This window comes from Myiozetetes cayanensis, unplaced genomic scaffold (assembly GCF_022539395.1).
Source record: "Myiozetetes cayanensis isolate MyiCay16 unplaced genomic scaffold, myiCay2020 scf1, whole genome shotgun sequence".
NCBI lineage: Eukaryota > Metazoa > Chordata > Aves > Passeriformes > Tyrannidae > Myiozetetes > Myiozetetes cayanensis.
The window spans coordinates 136,027,998-136,045,982 of NW_026086604.1; the positions used below are offsets into that span (position 1 = coordinate 136,027,998).

Consider the following 17,985-nt stretch of genomic DNA (forward strand, 5'->3'; position numbering starts at 1 on the left):
GTTTCTTGACTGTTGTGGGAAATAGGCTTCTGGTTCTCAGGCTGGCAAAGAACTGCACACTGCAGAGACCTGGGGACCGTTTGGGCCCGAAGGGGGTATGACCACCCAGCAAGATACTCTTTGGGCATTACAGGCTGGTGCTGCTTTCCCAGTCAGCACAGTAGCAGGAGAAGGCCTGAACAGGTGGTGTGGGTGTGTCCCAGCTACCTCCACAGACGGTGACCAGCTCCACAGCAACTCAGAGCATGGCTCAGGCACCTGGCCCAGGGAATTATGTACATCACACTGTTGTTTACACCACTGGTATAGAAGAGCTGATCACCTCCCGTATACCACAGAAGTGAGTGACGTTGCCAGCCTCGTGGCTGCCTTTGCAGGCAGGTTTGCAAGGCTTGGGGTGTTTTGTGATGTCAGGGCGTGATGCTGTTGTCTCTGCTTATTAAGGTTGTTCTGCTAATTAAAGCTTGCTGAGGAGGAAAGAGGCTTCATAGCAGCTGCGTGTGGACACATCACACCACTCGCTGGTCCTGCTTCATATGATGGGGGATGAAGCCCTGGTGGAGTGGGGTAGTGGAGTTTTGCTCTATTCTGTTGTTCTTCAGGCAAAGCGTGAGGGAGCAGATGGTGGGAAGGCTGTCCTGGCTGTCCTTGCTTAACTGAGCATTCAGAGTCCACACAGTAAAGGTTTGGAAGAGGAGACAAGTCAAAGAAAATGGGAAAGCTGACCCTTTCTGGGTGGAGAGGAGAGGAGAGGGTTCACAGAAGGAGGACTCCCTGCTGATTCTTTTCTGCATGGAGAGAAGAGGCACTTTGCTTAGCTGTTTGTGTGGGAGGACTTATGTTGGTAGGTAGCAAATTTAGAGATAAATAGATCATGTAGTTATGAGATTACTTTCTGGAAAAATTAGAAAAGTGTACTGGTGTTCCCCAATGCTGGGTCTCAGAAAAGTGTATGTGAGGAGAGGATCCCAAAATAGAACAGAAGCTGTCAGTGTCAAGAAAAGCCCTCTGAAAATTTTTCTACCTTCCTGCCTTTCTAACGGTGCCTCTTTGTTGGGCACAAAGTTTGTGCCAGTGCCTGCAGCTCAGGCAGGGTTAGGTAGTGGGTGCCCAACACCTACTGCTTGCATGCTGGCAGCCAGTAACAGGGACAGACACTCTGTAGATACCCCTGCATTGACCTCAATCTGCAGGGTTTGGACTGAGAGGCCTGTGCCACACTCCTGCACTTTTGACCCCATTTTCTGCATCACGTGAGGTCCTGCTGGTCCAGTGTCACCTTAGGGAACTGGGAAGCTTCAACCCACTGCTCTGAGCATGACAGCTCAGTGAAATGCAGTCATGCAACCAGTGCAGGGTGGACTGATGGCTTCACTTCTTGTAAAGGGCTAAAATTCATAGAAAGCTACAAATAGTTTGGGGGTTTTACACAGTTTTAATTAGATTAATTTTATGTAGAATCAATTCAGAGCACTTTGACAGCAAATGTACTATTCATTAGAAGCAGGCCAGTTAGGAAAGAGTTCATACTATTAAAATCCACCTCCTTGGTCCCGTGGGACCACTCTGTCCTTGACAAATCTCCACAGATGGTCCCATGGGACTGTTCCATCCTTGGCACCTCTCCCAGCTGTGAGGCATCTGCAGGCTGCTGTGTCCGGGTGTGCATTTCTCTGTGCATCAGTACCAGCACATCATGGAGAGACTGAACTGGGTAGAGGCACAGTCAGAGACGAGCTGCTGCTAAGAGGGACTGTGTGGTCTTTTCACTGATAATATGTCATGGTCGCAAAGACCACACCATGTCCAGTACTCGCCATCCAGAAATGTAGCATTGCTGAGACTGTAGTGAAGCATATTGAACTTGGAGTGGCTCTTGGAAGCTTCTCCTTCCACCTCTTCTCTGACTGCAAGACCCAGAAGTGTTACATGTCCTGGAAGGGGGCACTCTCTGCTGCATTTGAGGCCACAATCTGTGGTCATGCTGTGCTACCCCACTTCCTCCTGCCTGTCTGCTCCCTCTGCATGCAGGTGTGAAGGAGCTGCTCTCCCAACACTGGGAGCAGAGGATGGAGCTAAAGTGGAGGGTCCTTGAAGCATTACCTTCCCACTGTGCAGTGCAGTCTCATCTTTTCCAGAGATTTATTGGGTCCCTGGTAGAGACTGTCTGTTTAACCATTTCTAGTGCCTTAGCCAGGAGCTAGAGAGGCTGATAGTGTCTGCCCTTTGAATAGATCTTAGAAAAGATCAGGTTTAAAATGCTCTAAATACTGTCTCTTAAATGTCTTTTCTACATTTGTGTTGCAATGATGACATCGTACAGGGTACATGGTGGTTTGTATCATGTTCTGAAGTTCATCACTGGAGCATACTTATTAACCTTTAAAAATAAATTTAATCTTTTAAACAGCTTTTAATAAGCTGTTGGTATGTATATCCTGTTGATAAGAATTTGGGTTTACTTTGTTGGGTTTTTTTAAATGGTGAATTAAGCTTTGCAGCAACATCTCTGGAAATTTAAAAATCAAGATTTTTAGATGCTTTTCTAAGAGATGATAGCACTGAAGCAGGAATCATTTCAGAGAAGTCTGATGGCCTGCACTGAGCAAGATGTCAAACTAAATAATTGTAATGGTCTCTTCTGATCTTGGAATCTATGACTGTGTACTTCCTGCAGTTTCTGTAGACCCTTTTATGATGATGGATGAAATCAAACAGAAAGAGCAGCCTCTCCCTTCCCTCCTCACTATTGCTAGACCCTGTTTCTCACCTCATTTTGTAAACTACAAATGGTGCCACAGCAGTATGGGGGTGAGATGAAAAGGTAGGAGACAGCATTAGTCCAGCTGTATGTTTCCACATGAAAATGTTCATTGTTACTGCAATCAGCTCTTCGATATAGGAGGTGTCCTGTCATATCTCACTGATTAATGAAGACGTCTGTTTCTTCATGGGGTTCAGCAATCAAACTGTATTTCGTGCTTCAGCAGCAGAACATTTTGTTCAGATGTTCAGTCTTAATCCAGTTGAATTAATAGGAACAAGATGCTCCTTATCACAGTTTGGTTTTAAAACTTTTAGACTCACAGGATGAACTTAATATGCATTCAGAAAAATTGCTGTGGATCTGGATGGCTTAATTTTCATTCTGAATTTCAACTTGTATTATGTCTTCACGATCTCCTATTTAAATAGATCATTGTTTTTAGTAAAAAGAGCCAGATGACACTGTTTATATACCTTGGGGTGAAGAGAAAAGAAAGAAATTCTTGAGTTCTAACTACATACTTGTCCTATTTCTGTCAATTTTGATTTTTCTTTCCAGTCTTATGCTGGTGGCAGCCACATAGTGTAAAGGCAGTTATATTGTTGGACACCTTAGGTACAAGAATAGCAGAATGCAATTCAGGTAGAAAATTAATTATTTATATAGAAGGGTACCAATTTAGTTCTGCAGTAATGTATAAAACAGCTTACACTCTGTTCTGAACACACAAAGAACCTATTCTGTTCATGTAAATCTGTGTTCTGAATTTCTAATCTGCAATAAAATGTCCACTGTTTTCCACCTTTCAAGCAAAAGAGGTAATCCCTATTTTATTTTAAAAAATTATACATCTTCTGATGTATTTTACATTTTAAATTTTGGTTCCATCTTATTCAGAACCATATTGATACATCACTATTGTTGTGACATGTCATTAATCCAAAGCACTTTGAAGAATTTTGTTCCCTTTGAAAGATGAACTAGAATCAATTCTGGAAATGACATGTTTAATTTCAGCACTTATACTAGGATGCAAATCATGTTGCTGACAGAACGTATCTTAAATCTTACAAAATAGCTATCTACCTGTTCTCCCTACCTGTGCTACCTGCATCATGGCTAGGCTTCGCGAACGAAGATTTGAGAAGGGCTCTACCCACGCTTGCTGCAAGCGTGCTTGCATACCACAGTAGTCTTCTTGACATCTATAGATTTTGATTTATTGGGGTGCAGAAGTAAGTTCAAGACAGTAATTTCTGGTTTTAGAATGGAATCAGAGAATCAGAGAATGGCCTGGGTTGGAAGGAACCTTCAAGATCATCTAGTTCCAAACCCCCTGCTGTGGGCAGGAACAGTTTTCTAGTGTCCATCAAGGAGGACTATGCATGTTAGCACAGCAGGTAACTGTGTGCGTTTGCCTTTCTTTCTTTCTAACAGCTTTGCATAGCTAATAACATGTCAAAAGAGCTTCTGTCCCTTCCTTTACTGATGTTAATGACTGACTTTTAAATCCTCTCATTAAAATCATAGTCACCTGGTTGCAAATAGATTACACAAACCCCATTGGCATAACTCATCATTTGACCTCCTAGTGGCCTTATCCATATGAGAAAGAAAGGGCATCTGTGCGTGCTGCCTCTGATGCTGTGTTTTTCTTTTCAGGGTTTGTGACAGGCCTCATTTAGCACGATCTTCCCAGCCCAAGACTGATAAAGATCTTGCCTACTGGAGAAGACGAGGACAGGACTTCAGTGTACTACTAGGCTATTCCCAGAAAGCCAGCGTGGAAATGAAAAGCCTGGCTGCAGCCCCGGGGGCAGCCCGGCACCCCAAGGAGAATCAGCTGAAGGTAGGGACAGGCGCAGGACATGTCAGAAGAAGCGGCTTTCAGGAGAGCTGTGAAGTGCCCAGCGACTGCAAATGGCAAAATCTGGGAATGGAAAGCTGGAACCAGCCAAAAAAGGTAGGGAGGCAAATGTCCGAGGGTGACAGGGAGAAGCTACTCCAAGAACTCTATTCACTGACCCTGGGAGACAGCGTACTCAGCACCCACAGCAAGGGGAAATCACAGTCATTGCCGAGGGTCCTTTCACCTGAGAGCATGAGGTGCGTGGAAATGCCCTCCTTAACCAACAGTAACAACTCGCTCAGTGTAACTAAAACTCCCTCCTATTCCCCAAACAGACTGAGTGTGGAACCAGCCAAGCACCATGGAACAGGAGGCCATTTCCTTCCCCTGGTGAAACCCAAGTATGGGAGACCTCTCAAGCCTCCATCCTACGAAACACAGCGGCAGACTAGGGCACCTGCAGAAACCGTGGGTTTCCAGGACCACTACCAGAAAGATGAACCCACCTCCTACTTAGCCAAAGTTAATGAGCCAAGGCAAGATGTTTCCGTTCCAGACTCTGGTTTGGAGCCCCCAGTGTACGTACCTCCTCCTTCTTACAAATCCCCACCTCACCAAACCATGCCCCCACGTTCCCCCAGTGAAGTGCCTAAAACCGACACGTGCACCAGCAGCAATCCACAGGGTGCTGCAGAGCGGGTCGTACCCTGCCAGCGACCAGCCATGAATACTTTTGAGGTGGTAGGTGACCCTTGCAAAGACAACCCTTTTCCTCATGGGAAGCAAAGCCATGCAAGGCGCCCTGCTGACCACCTGCGTTCTGTCCAGTACATTCCCTTTGATGATCCTCGGATACGACATATTAAAATTGCACCACTGGAAGGTCTGCAGGACAACGCTAAATACACAGAAAATGCGTGTAGTCCCAGTTCTGGTGCTTTGCAAGAGAGAAATCTTGAAGTACAGTACAACAGTGCCTTTGTGGATGCATCAAACTTGTCCAGTTCTGCAAAGGGAGAAAGAACTTCCTACAGCTCCACCCATAGCAACAGATGGTTGGCACCATCCCTCCGAGATCAGGAAAATTGTGCCTTGCCGGACCAAAGAGACAGTTGTAGTTCAACTAATCACAGCCCCCGTAACGAAACCAGCACAGAGTATGTGAAAGGCAAACTTTCTGTAAGAAATTCACATATGGACAGCACCTGTGAGACTGTTACAAAAGTGAAAAAGTTTGAACCTGGAACGGGGATGCAGAGCAAAAAGAGTTCAAAGAAAAAAATGAATGAAACTATATTTTGTTTGGTCTCTATCCCAATTAAATCAGAATCCAATCTGCCAGATACAGATAGGAACAACAACATAACCCAGGGTCCTGATAAGAATGGGTTTGATAACAATGGGGCTTTGCAAGAACAAAGTCTCTTAAGTATGTCTTCAACGGACTTGGAGTTACAAGCGCTTACAGGAAGCATGACCAATAAAAATGAGTTACAAAAACAAGAGCTGTGGAGACCAGAAGAGTTCAAACAAATGAATGACCTCAGGTTTATTCAGCCTACAAAACACAGAGAGCTCAAATATTCTGGCTCCTGGCCAGGTGATCAGTACAAAGACCAGCAGACACAGACCAGTTTCAGTGAAGAACCTGAAAGCCCACAATTTTTACATGGTACAAAGCCTGGGCAGCTTGATAGTAGCAATCAGCTGTCTCCAAAACGCCTGGGAAGTACAGCATCCATGATAGGGGCAAAACAGACAGGGTCACCTTCTGAAGAGAGAGACTGCAGGCAGAGCAGTTATGGTATGAAGGGTCAGATGTACCTCAGCCAGTCTAGCAACAGTGCATTTTCCAGGACTGCCACCTCAGTCCTTCAGGCCCCCTCCCCAAAAGCCCACCACAGCCAGCCTGTGCCTGCCCAGGAGAGGGAAAATGGCCTTCTTTCCAAGGGAGATATAGTTAAGGGAGAACCAGGTGCTCCCTGCAACAGTAAAGAGCTGTTTGGGCAGTTCCTATTGAAACCTGTAAGTCGTCGTCCGTGGGATGCAATAAGTGAGCTAGAAAGTTTTAACAAGGAGCTGCAAGGGCAGGAGGAGAGCACAAGCAGTGAAGAAGACTTGGAAAGTGCTGCAACTTCTTTGCAGGCAGGTGCCCTCATGAAGAGGAGGACATCCAGAAATGAGAAATCAAACGAGGAGCCAAAACGTGGTGGGAAATCAGAAATGGTTGTGCCAGAGGTGCCTGTATTTAGGTCAGGAAGAGTTAAAAGTAAGTCCGAAAGTTGGAGTATGGGGACAGAGGATGGTGTCGAGCCAGGCTGTCTTGGCTCTAAACGCTCCTTGCAGCCAGGAGGGAGCAGTGAAGGAGTCAGGCCAGCAGATGGAAGTCTGATAACAGAAATGGGGACAGGGGAAGCCAAGAGCAAAATGAGCAAACAGCCAGTTCATGTTGGCCCTGTCAAGAGAGCTTTGTCCAGTAGCTCAAGCAGTTCATGTCACAGTAATCCTTTCAATAACCCTGTCTTGCAGGAGATGAGTGAAGACCAAAATTATCTAGACTTTGTTAAACTGAGCAAAGGTGCAACTCCCACAAATGATACGGTATTAGAGAGAGGCTCAGTAGGATATTTGTCACTAACAAAGAGGAACCAAGGGTGCTCTGAGCCAGATTTGAGGTCAGTGGGACTTGATGTGGCTCCAGAACCTGGTGCTAGCAACTCTGATCACTCTTCAAATGCAAATGCAGTGGAAATCCCCGTGAATGAGTCATTGCAGGCAAGAGCTGCAAGAATTTTAGGTATAGATATAGCAGTGGAGTCTCTCCTTCCAGATGACCACGTTGGGCCCCACCCAGGCACTAGCCCTGCAAACGGTGCTCAGGACTTTGAGTCATCATCAGTGGAGAGCACAGTAAGTGACAAAGAAGGAAAAAAGGAGGATTCTTATGAAGGCAGACGAAAGTGTGGCTGGACAGAGAGTGCTCTCTTTGTCAGAGCCGGAGGACGATCTTTACACCCTGATGACTGCCAGACCACTCACCAGGAAGCCAGCGCTAAAACACGGGTAACTGAGCAAGCTCCAGAACAACCTGTGAGTCCCAGCCAAGGTGAGGACCAAAACTTGGTTTGCAAGTCACCTGTGTATCAGCATTCAGAAAAGAGGGTGAGAAGCACCTCAAAGGTGATAGAGACACTTCAAGGCAAGCTCACCTCTCCTCCGAGCCGGACTGCCGTGGATCGCTTAGTGCGGATGAAAGAAGTTGACTCTGTGTCCCGTATGAGACGTCTGAGCATTAAGAGTGCAGACTCAGGAGAGGAGGTTGATGAGGAGAAGCTGTCAAAGGTACAAGAGGAGAGAGGAATCAAACTGGCAAGCTCAGGGGCTGTTTCCAAGCGTGTTATCTCTCTCAGTGAAAATGGATGTTTAGGTGGAATGGACAAGAAGAAGATCAACAGAGATTTTTCTTTAGGTAAGACCCTATTGTGGGAGATCCAGATGGATACTCTTTTCTTATGTAACGGGCATGATCAGTTTGCTTATGCCCACGTATACTGCTCAAATAGTAACAGGCTGTAGGTGGTACTACCCTCATCTGGGAGCCACCCACTTTGCTCTCCTTGTGGAAAAGATGAGTGTTCTCTGATCCCATTTTAGGAATAGTTACTGTAAAACTCACTTGTGATACTGAAACTCATTCACAGAGACTGGAGTGCTCCCTGAGGTCTCATCTCTGTCTAATTGTTTCAGGGAATGGTCAGGCTGTAACAGTGGAGTTCAAAGACAGTCACTCTAGTGCCAGTGTTTGGGAACACGTGGTGATTTAATCATAACCTCTCCTTGAATGCCAATTTTTTCCCTCCCTAATACTTAAATAGACACATACTATATCATAGTTCATAAGAAACTAAAAATAAAAATCTGATGTTCTTCTATGAAGCCTCTGGGAAATGGCTACATTCAGGGGCCTGGAAAATTCTCTCTCTCTCATGAATATTTTCCAGATCAGTTTGTTGAGAATAACTGTTAACCCCAAGTCAAATGGAAAGTTGACTTTTTCAGTGAACACTTTTTTTCTCCCTATTTTTTGGTGTTCCTTGTCTCTCGAAAGCATATAAACTTGTGTAGTCTGTATGCATCCCCAAAATAACACGAGCTATTCTCTCCCCGAAACTGTTTTCGTACAGCATTGTGTTGAACAACTGAAAATCAGTTGTTGCCATAGATCTCTGTAAAGGGATAAATCTCACAGGCCACCTGTCTAGTCCATTAAATTAATTGAAGTGAGCAAATGTATGGTGTGAAAGTTGTTAAATTAGTATTAATCTCCTCCTTCCTTTTTCCATCCTCTCTGTAACAGCTGACACTTTACCTTGAAATCTGTACAAGTTATTCATTAAACCTCATCAATATAAATCTGTTCACAGTTTTCCAGTACAGAGGGACTGGAATTAAATGGAGTATACTTTAAACTGGATTTAGACATTTCCATCTGAAGAGAAATGCTTGTATGAGTTCAGAGTATTGACTCCTGCAGTCTGATAGCCTTTCCCTTCTTGTCTTTTTCTGTATCCCACATCTTTGTCTCTTTCTACTCTGAACAGTATTTCTCTAGACCAGATTTTCCAAACAGGCTAATTCAGCTTTCTTGTACCCATCAGGTCTAGTATGCCCCACATGCATTTCATATGCTTTCCTCCCTTGGGGTTTCTGCTGGAGTGAAGAAAATATCTGTTGTGGTGACATGACTTCAGGGATGTATCAAAACAGACTGCGTGCATTTTATTGGAGAGTTATTCTGCAGTAAATTAGGTCTAAATTTATCCCTCTTGCTGACAATGCTAGGTCTTGCGTTCTGCAGAGTGTTCCCATTGCAGCAGTTCCCTCACAGCCATAACAGCTCTCCCCATGTCTGGATGGCATGGATTTCCCTTCCTGCTGCTCACATCCAGTACCACAGGGTAACACACTTGCGTGGGGTCGGCAGGCAGCTCCTCCACTGGCCTCTTCCCGTTCAAAGAGACCCTAATTTGTCAATGCCCCCAAAATCTTCACCTTATCTCAACAGAGCAGGGCTGAAGATTCATGTTTAGTGAAAGGCCTGATGTTGTGTCTTCCTCTGTTAAATCTCACTTCAGCTTCCCAGACTAGCCCATTGGTATAATTGAAAGCCCAAATGAGAATTAATCCTAGAAAATCATTATATTAATTGCTTTTAAAGAGCAAATATTCCATTCCAAAAGGCCATTCTATTTGAAATGAGGTAGGGTTAGTGTTATAATTGCAGACTGGGCCTGTCGCAGAGGCTGGAGCCCTTAGCAGAAACAGGCTTTCACATGTATAATGTAGCTTGGCAGAGGAACAGTCATCTCAGCGTAAGAGCTCTGCCAAAGCTCAGTGCGAGAAACTCATCTTACTATGCAAATACTGCCATTAGAAGAACATCTCGAAGTGTTCCCAAATGCATTGGATGTCTTTTCTCCTTTGCTGTTTGAAGACATGGGGCTGCTAATCTGGCTTTGTTTCTGTAGAGAGCATTTCGAATGAGCTTAACCAAATGTTGAATAAACATTTCTGTTTCAGTGCTAGAACTCCAATGTCTCTGCCCCTCAGAAGGATGACATAGCCTGGCAGTTTGACACTTTTGTGTCCTTGTTTAGGTGCTGAAAGCATGAGTAAGCTTTCAGGGAATAAACTGAGCCATCCAGAGGCTCCACGTCTTGTAGCTTGATTTTATCCCTCCCTCCCCACCCCTACCCCTGTCCCGCCACTCCCTGAAGCAGTGAGCACCTGCAATTTTGTGGGGAATTCTCATAATGTGAATGTGTCTGGCCTTAGGAAAATCAAGTTTCTGAAATGTAAATTTATTTTTATTCTTAGGTTAACCTGTCACAGAACAGTTCAGAATTTTTGTATGTTCTAGTAGTTTAGATGGCAAAATATTTACAGTAGAAAAAGTGTTACTGCTTTAGAAGCGTCTTCCCACACCATCTGTGCATTAAGCTTAGAAAGATGCAGCATTATCCTGGAGCGCCCTAGCCCTCAAAAACTTTTTTCCTGTTGATTTTTTTTTTTGCATTCATATGGTGTCTGTTTGGAAATACCAGAAGAAGCTTAGCAGTGATAAACAATTCTGAAATGATTGGTGTTGCTGACAGAGACGCCTTTCTTGACCAGCCTAGCAATTTGAGGCGGGTGGCAAGAGAAGTGATAAAGGATTCTGCACTAGGAATCCACCCAATGGGGCCAAATCTAGAAGTCCTTTCTTAGTCAGTCTCCCCTTGACATGAGTCTGGATGCTGCAGATGGACACTTGCACACGGAAGCAAGAATTTCCCTCGGGGGTTTTTATGCTTGTTTGAATGGAGACATTCACTCACATCAACATGAAAGTCCTGAGGATGAACGTTTTACTCCAAAGTGTGATATTTATGTGTGGAGCTGTTTTCATGCTCAACTGTTTAAATGCGAGTGCTGTGGGAGTACAGCCCACGGGAGGGACGTTTAAGGTTAGCACAGATACTCAGGTTGCGTAAGCACGGGCTGCAGTGCCGGTTTGTCGGGGCCCCTCTCGCCTACAGAATCCTCTGTAGGTAGCCGTGGTTCCTCCAAGCCATGACTGTGCATCCCAAGGGTAAGTCAGGCACCTGCATGATGGCACTGGGCAGGAAGACCGCACAAGGCAAAGCCTTTCATTGCAGTCTTATTCCAGAGTCACAAGGGTGAAGGAAAAGGCTCATGTCTGCTGACTTCATGGCAAACACTGGGATAAATCCAGTAAAAAAATCTGATAGAGGAGTGTCCCTCAGGGATTTGGGAGAAGGAAAGCCAATGTGTGGTATGTCCTGTGAACTGACAGGAGGTAGGCTGAAAATAAAGAAGAGTGTCAGTAAGCCAGTCCAGTGCTTCAGTGAATAAGGTTCAAAATGTGAGCTGCAGTTTTGCAGACTGAAGTGAGACAGCCACAGTGATGAAGTGCAGCTGTGCTTTCCTATTTTCTGTTAAATTAATCTGAAACCAAGGATTTGCAATCAAATGAAAAGACCCTGATGACTGCGTGGCATAATCAGTCCTTCAGCTAGCCTTAAACACCCTGCTAGGATTTTTAAGGCATTTACTGGTCCTTAGTTTTCAGTACAAGTGGGAGCAAATCTTATGTCTTTTTCTCCCTGTCAAAGCATCTGAGAACTAGAAGTAATCTCTCAGCATTCAGTGTGCTTGTTCCTACCTACCCAAAACCTCCCAAATTCTATCTCCGTGCATTTGATTAAAGTTATTCCCAAATTACATTGGTATAAATACAGAATTTTGGTCAGGAATGTGGTATTTATCTTTAAGGTGGTAAGTCCATTATTATAATCTTTTTTTTTTTTTTTTTTTAAATAAAAGCTAGGGAAAAGCTGTCTCATTTCCACAGCTGGTAATATTGAATAGATTTCACAATACATTATTAATAGTGCTTTCTTGTTTTTTTCTCCAGATACCTATGATCCCACCAAAGTTGAAAAGGTGTGACATTAATGAAGAGGAGAATAGAGAGATTTCTGCTCTACTAAGAATGTTTCACTGATTTTTTTTTCTGGGTGCTTTTTGTTTGGTTTTTGTTCTTTAATGTCTGGAAGTTGTCTCCATTTGTGATGTTCATGGTGTACTGACAATGCCTTTACCACTGCCACTAGGAATTAGCTATTCATATCTGAAACTGTTGTGGAGACCACAGAAAAATCTGACTTCGACATTGAAACCATCTGGCTTTGTAGCATTTAAGACAATACCTACCATTGGCAAAGAGTTTTCATCTGAACTGTATTTCAGTCTTCAGCAGGGATAGTGAAATGTATAAAGTGAGGCGTTACATTGGTGTAAATGTAAACGTGTGAGATTAGGGAAATGATTTTTAAAAGAATGTGAACCTATAAGCTAAACTTCTAAGTATCTACATTCTAAATTTTGTTTAACTTAAGGGAGTTAAACATACTTAAGGCCATAAGTAGAAAGTGCTGCTGCACTATGTGGGGGAAGGAATGTGAAAGAGTAGCGAAGACTGATTGTGAAATTATTTCTGACTTCCAGAGTTTGAACTTACTTTGATTAAATACTTGCCACCTAGAGAGAAGAAAAGCAAAAACCCAAAAGCTTCTAAAAGATGGAAGACTTTTGTAGTACAGTGTACAGAACATGTAATTATAGTAGCTGGCAACTAGTGTTTCAAACCAATGCAAAGTATACCACTGGCTGTTTTGCACTCAGTATTACCTATTTTTGTTTTGCTGTTTAGAAATTCTTTATATGAAAGAATAGTAGCTGGTTTAAAATAGCCCATTTTAACAAAGTAACTATATTTCTTGTTACAGAATACTATCTATTTTTCTACGATGTAAACAATTGCTAACAAGTGGCAAGTATAAAGAAGTATTATTATTATTATTATAATTATATTTTAAGAAGACTTATTCCTCTGAGTGAAGGTGCCCCAAGCAGATTTCACTTGTATATCTTAATGCACACACCATATTGCCACTTACTCAGTTGTGCTACCTTATTTTGTTCTAAAAAAGCCATCTATGTATGTATGTATGTACTACAGGGTTAATTCTATTTTTTTCCCACTCAATCCTTGGATCGTTCTTCTTGGAGCCACTTTCTGAAACACAGCTGAGAACTGTCCAGACTGGTGTTGCTGACATTTCCGTTCATGGGCCATTCATTACCAAAAAATGAGTTTGGATCTTTGTCCCAGTGTCACTGAATGGCTCAGATAAAATACCAGCTTTCTTTCTTATACTTTGTTCCCTTTTGCAGATTATGAGTTTGGATATGGCCAGTGTACAAAAATAAGCAAAACTGGGTTTAATTCTTCCCTGAAGTCAACAGGGGTTGCTGGGGAGATGTTCAGGTGTCTTCTTGATGGCATTTAAATACATGGCTTTAAATATATTTTATCTGCACACACAAATGCATGAATGACAGAATTTATAATAAAGCCTATGCATTCTGCCCTTTGATCCTGAATTAGCCTGCTTAGTATCTGTGTCTTAAAAGCCTTTATGTCCATTCCTGTATGGGTTTTTTTGTAAGTACCTGTGTACTAACATTCTTCTGATGATTTGTTCATGTACTTCACCAGTCTATTCTACTGGCATTTTCTGGTTTCTAGCATAATCTTAATTTTTAGAGTCTTCTAATTTCTTGAAATATTTTTTCCTAAGTCTGTAATTTGGAAAGAACGATGGGGAAAAACACTCATCCTGTGTTTTGGCAGTAAGAATTTCTTGTCTGTAACACATGATGCTGTTACATATGGACTATTTAAAGCTTGCTTGAAAAGAAAATGTGGTGTATAATTTATTTTATTAACTCTTGTGCATGACGTGCAGCAATACTTGTTGACAAACTGTCCCTACCACTCTTACTATTTTCACCTTTCTTCGTCACCATCTAGGACATCTAGGGGCTTGTAAATAGCTACAAAGCATGTTTTGCCCCCTCCCCCCAGCCAATACCCCCGACCTGAATTCTGCCCAGTTCTGAAAGAACTCCAACTCTTGCCATCCCACTTACCAGTAAAGCTGAGATGCCTAGCAATTAGTTGAAAGTTTTAATTTATCCTTGATTTCTGGAGAACTGTAAATGGTCCCATATAACCAGTCCTGCTACCTTCTGTTCATGTCTCTGTGGAACAAAAGTTTTCTGTGCATTTTATTTCCTTCTGGAGTGGGTTAATTGATTCTGCAGCTTATCTGTTTTATCAGTCATGTCAAGTAATTACTTTTCAATGCACATAAAGAGAAAAGATTAAAAAAAAAAAAAAAGACAATATTGCAGGGAAGGTTTTACTGGCCAAGAGTAAGAAATTAAAACGTAAAAAGTGGGTAAGCTTTATTTTGCAGTAGTATGTGACTGACCAGAGGATGGAAGAGTAGAGTTAGTGCTGCTTTAAAAATGGTGTATTGCTCCAACAACGCTGGTAGTTTCATTTGGTACTATGATACAGACAACTGAGAAACACATGGGGTACAGTTTTCTGAAGGATTGTGCCTCAGTGTTTCTACAGTGCCTATGCCATGGGTAAATACCAGCTGTTGGAGTGGGCTGGATGGTACTTAAACCACCTTTCCAGAAACCCTTTACCAGTTTGCAAACATCAGTGAACAGAAAGCCCCTTTTACAGCAGATGTGGTTCAAAAACAGTAAGTGGGGAGTTTCAGTGCCTGTCACGATGGGTGCATACATTGTCTTGGCAGCAGCTGTCACTGGAAGTGGCAAGAGCAGGAGCTCAGGGCTGGGCAGGTGCAGAGGTGGAGGATGCAGCAGGCCAGGCTGCTTCCAGTGCCTCCTGCAGTGCAACACTGAAAAGCGAGGAACTTTGTTCTTAGGAGGAAGAGCAGAGCTAGATCCTCAGAAATGATGCTTTTACAGGCTGCTGTGTACCCAGCTCGTGCTGCTGCTGTGCTGCTGCAGCTGTGGAAACGGGGGTCAGGGGAAGAGACTGGTTTCATGAGCATTTCCAGAAATTCATGTAGAAAAAAACCCACAAACCTGCCTGTCTTATACATTTTTAAAAAATGTTTAATGGAGAGACTCCTCAGGAGCTGGATAGCTAAAGAGGACCTGCCCGTCTCCTTCCCTTACCCATGTTGAAATCCGGAAGGGACAGTCAGCCCAAGGGTTTGGTGGCAGGGAGATAAGCAACGAACACAAAGTTCCAGGGTCCTATCTCCTATCTGAGGAAGAGGAGCCAGCGGTGAACTCCGGGTCTGCTGAACGGCCCTGGCTCCGCGGGCAGGGCAGGATGGATGGGAAGCGGGAGCGGGGTGCGGGCGGGCTCTGCCCGGGGCGGTGCATCTGGGGCGGGGAGCGCGCTCCCTCCTGCGGTTCCCGAGCGCCAGCGGGAGGCTGGCTTCGCTCGGGAACCGCTCCTTGCGGACCCCCTTCCAGCCTCCTTGCTGGAGGAGTCTGGAACGAGACAAAGCGCGGTCTGAGCAGAACTCTTCATTGTTTCAAATCCCGCCGCCACCACAGCTAAAGGAGGCGGGAGGGACAGGAAGGCAGAGGAGGGAAATGCGTCCGAATGACTCGAGACCTCCGTGGTGGAAATGCCCGGTGAAACCACACACCTGACCAAGCGTCACTCGCCAGTTATTAACTCAAGAAACCATCCCCAGGCATAAGAAGGGCTGATATATTTCATACCAGAGGTTTGTCTTTATTACAAACAACAGTATCATGTATCAAAACCATCAAGTTTCCTTGACTCCACTCCTGGTGTTGGGAGTTGGATGTACTGAAACATCCAGTGACTCTGGAAAAACAGGAAGGACAGCATATGCTTAAAGTGGTAAAGCCACAGAATTAGTCTGTCACCCTTAGAAAATAACCAGTCCCATCAAGCTTATTTACACATATATATTGGAATTTAGTAAAATATTTCTGTTTAATATAATAAATCAGTATAAATACCTAGGGTCAACATTCTGCTGCCTTTGCCACATGCAAAGTGGCAATGTTAGTTTTATAGTGCTCAACCTTATTTTTGGTTTAGAATGTTGATATCTTCTTCACTGACCCTTTTCAAAGGAAAAAAACTGAGTGATTGGAAGAAAAGTAGAAATGAAATGTTCTGGCATTCTAAATGGCAAAAGTTCTTGCAATTGCTAAGTGGGCCCTTTTGTCCAGATTCAAAATCTGATAGAGGCAAGTCTATGTGAGAAGTGAATCTTTACTTGGCAGGAGCCTTCAGTTCAAAGCAGACAGACAAAACAGTGCTGAAAGGAATGGAAAGGACTGACAGCTTGTCACACTTTTGAATGTTTTCTGTGAAGCTGTCCTTTTGGAAGACATTAGTATTTTCTTGGTTGAGGATCAAACAATTCCTCAATTTCCCTCCACTGGCAATAAGCCACAGTGCTTGCAGCCCTAAATTATGGGACTGATATTTAATTACAAGTGGAGTCTACAAAATTTAAACTTCTATTCTTCTGCATAATCCAAATAAAGGATCAAGCTGAAGATTTCATGAGATGATGACTGTATCATTGAATTCATTAGAAAAATTGTGAAATTGTGATTTCTTATTCAAACTTGCATGGAAATGTTCACTCCACCTCCCCCTGCAGACCAAATGAACCCTGATTACCATCAACTCTATTTTTAAAGAAAAAAAATGTTTCAAACAAAGAAAAAGGAAAAGCCTGATATCAATAGTAAAGACCAAAACCACAATGCTACCTCCCACCCATGCTGAAAAATGTGTTTGTAATATGACTTGCAGAGCTGCACAGCAGGGAGAGGGTGAAGGGAACTTAAGTCAGAATTGACCAACACATGGCTGAGATTAGAAATAAAAATGAAATTTCCCAGCCAAGAGAAACCACAATAACATACAGATTATAAAATGAAGGAGGAACTTTCTACACTTAACAGCCACAATCTCAGCCTTCTTTAGAGCTCTAGACCAGCAGAGAAAATAATCAGAACCATTCTGAAAGCCATTCCTGACCTAGAAGGAAAACAAGGGGATATATATGCTAGACAGTGTATCAGTATCCATGTGTCTGTCCCTATACAATACAGATAATTCTCCACACCAACTTTTAAGATACTGTGGCCTATCTCCAAAACTAATACTATGTCACTGCCTTGGTTTTCTTCTCTAACTAGCCCACAGACAGATTTAGCAGGATAAAAATAGAGGAAATAGGGATAAGCAATTACAATGCTATTTATATGATATCAGAAGATGAATGTGTTTTAAGAATTGTCTTTGTATTTTTTTCTGGACAATGCAAATACTGTTTCTGGGCTTACATGTAAACCAAAGGGGTGCTGTTATTCAAGAGGAGACATTCTCCAAATAAAGATTTTGCATGGGTACACTCCTCTGTGATGTTGATGTTGTTATCATGGGGTAAAATGGAGCATGTGCTCTGATGTTTGCATTGCCTTCAAGAAAGATAAATGTATTGGTGAAGTGTTAAAAGGCTGCAGTATTCTCCAGGGGACTGCTGCTTCCAAACCTGGCGTCATGACTGACCTGTTACAGCATCAGGTACAGAAATCATGTTTACTTTAAAGAATTGTTTTCCACATCCGCAGTTTCTCAGATCAGCACAGACTGTAGGTCACTCATGTCCAAGTTGTGTTCTGTTTGTTTGCTACTTACAGGGTATGTTCTGCCTCTGTGCAAGAGTCAATTCCTTCTTTACTGCCTGGCAACCAGCCATCTGCACTGGGCAAACCAAAGAGTGTCAGAGCACTTTCCACTCCATGTAAGTGGTTTTCCCTCCCTTTGCAAAAGTTGATATGGCACTGGGATAGTTTACTTTGGCTGTGTTGCAGTAAAGAATGGCATGCTCTGTATCTCTGCTGATAG

The 17,985-nt window shown here is 43.3% G+C and overlaps 1 protein-coding gene across 2 annotated transcripts in view; it reads left to right on the top strand.

Annotated features, from left to right (window-relative positions):
- The window catches only part of JCAD (junctional cadherin 5 associated), a 63,078-nt gene extending 45,590 nt beyond the window's left edge, over positions 1–17,488 (top strand). For both annotated transcript variants that reach the window (XM_050311100.1, XM_050311109.1), the window contains exons 3-4: positions 4,430–8,085; positions 12,094–17,488. In XM_050311100.1, coding sequence (XP_050167057.1) covers positions 4,430–8,085; positions 12,094–12,128 — 3,691 coding nt within the window. In that variant the 3' untranslated portion in view covers positions 12,129–17,488. The remainder of the gene's footprint in view (positions 1–4,429; positions 8,086–12,093) is intronic.
- The last annotated feature ends 497 nt before the right edge of the window (positions 17,489–17,985 follow it).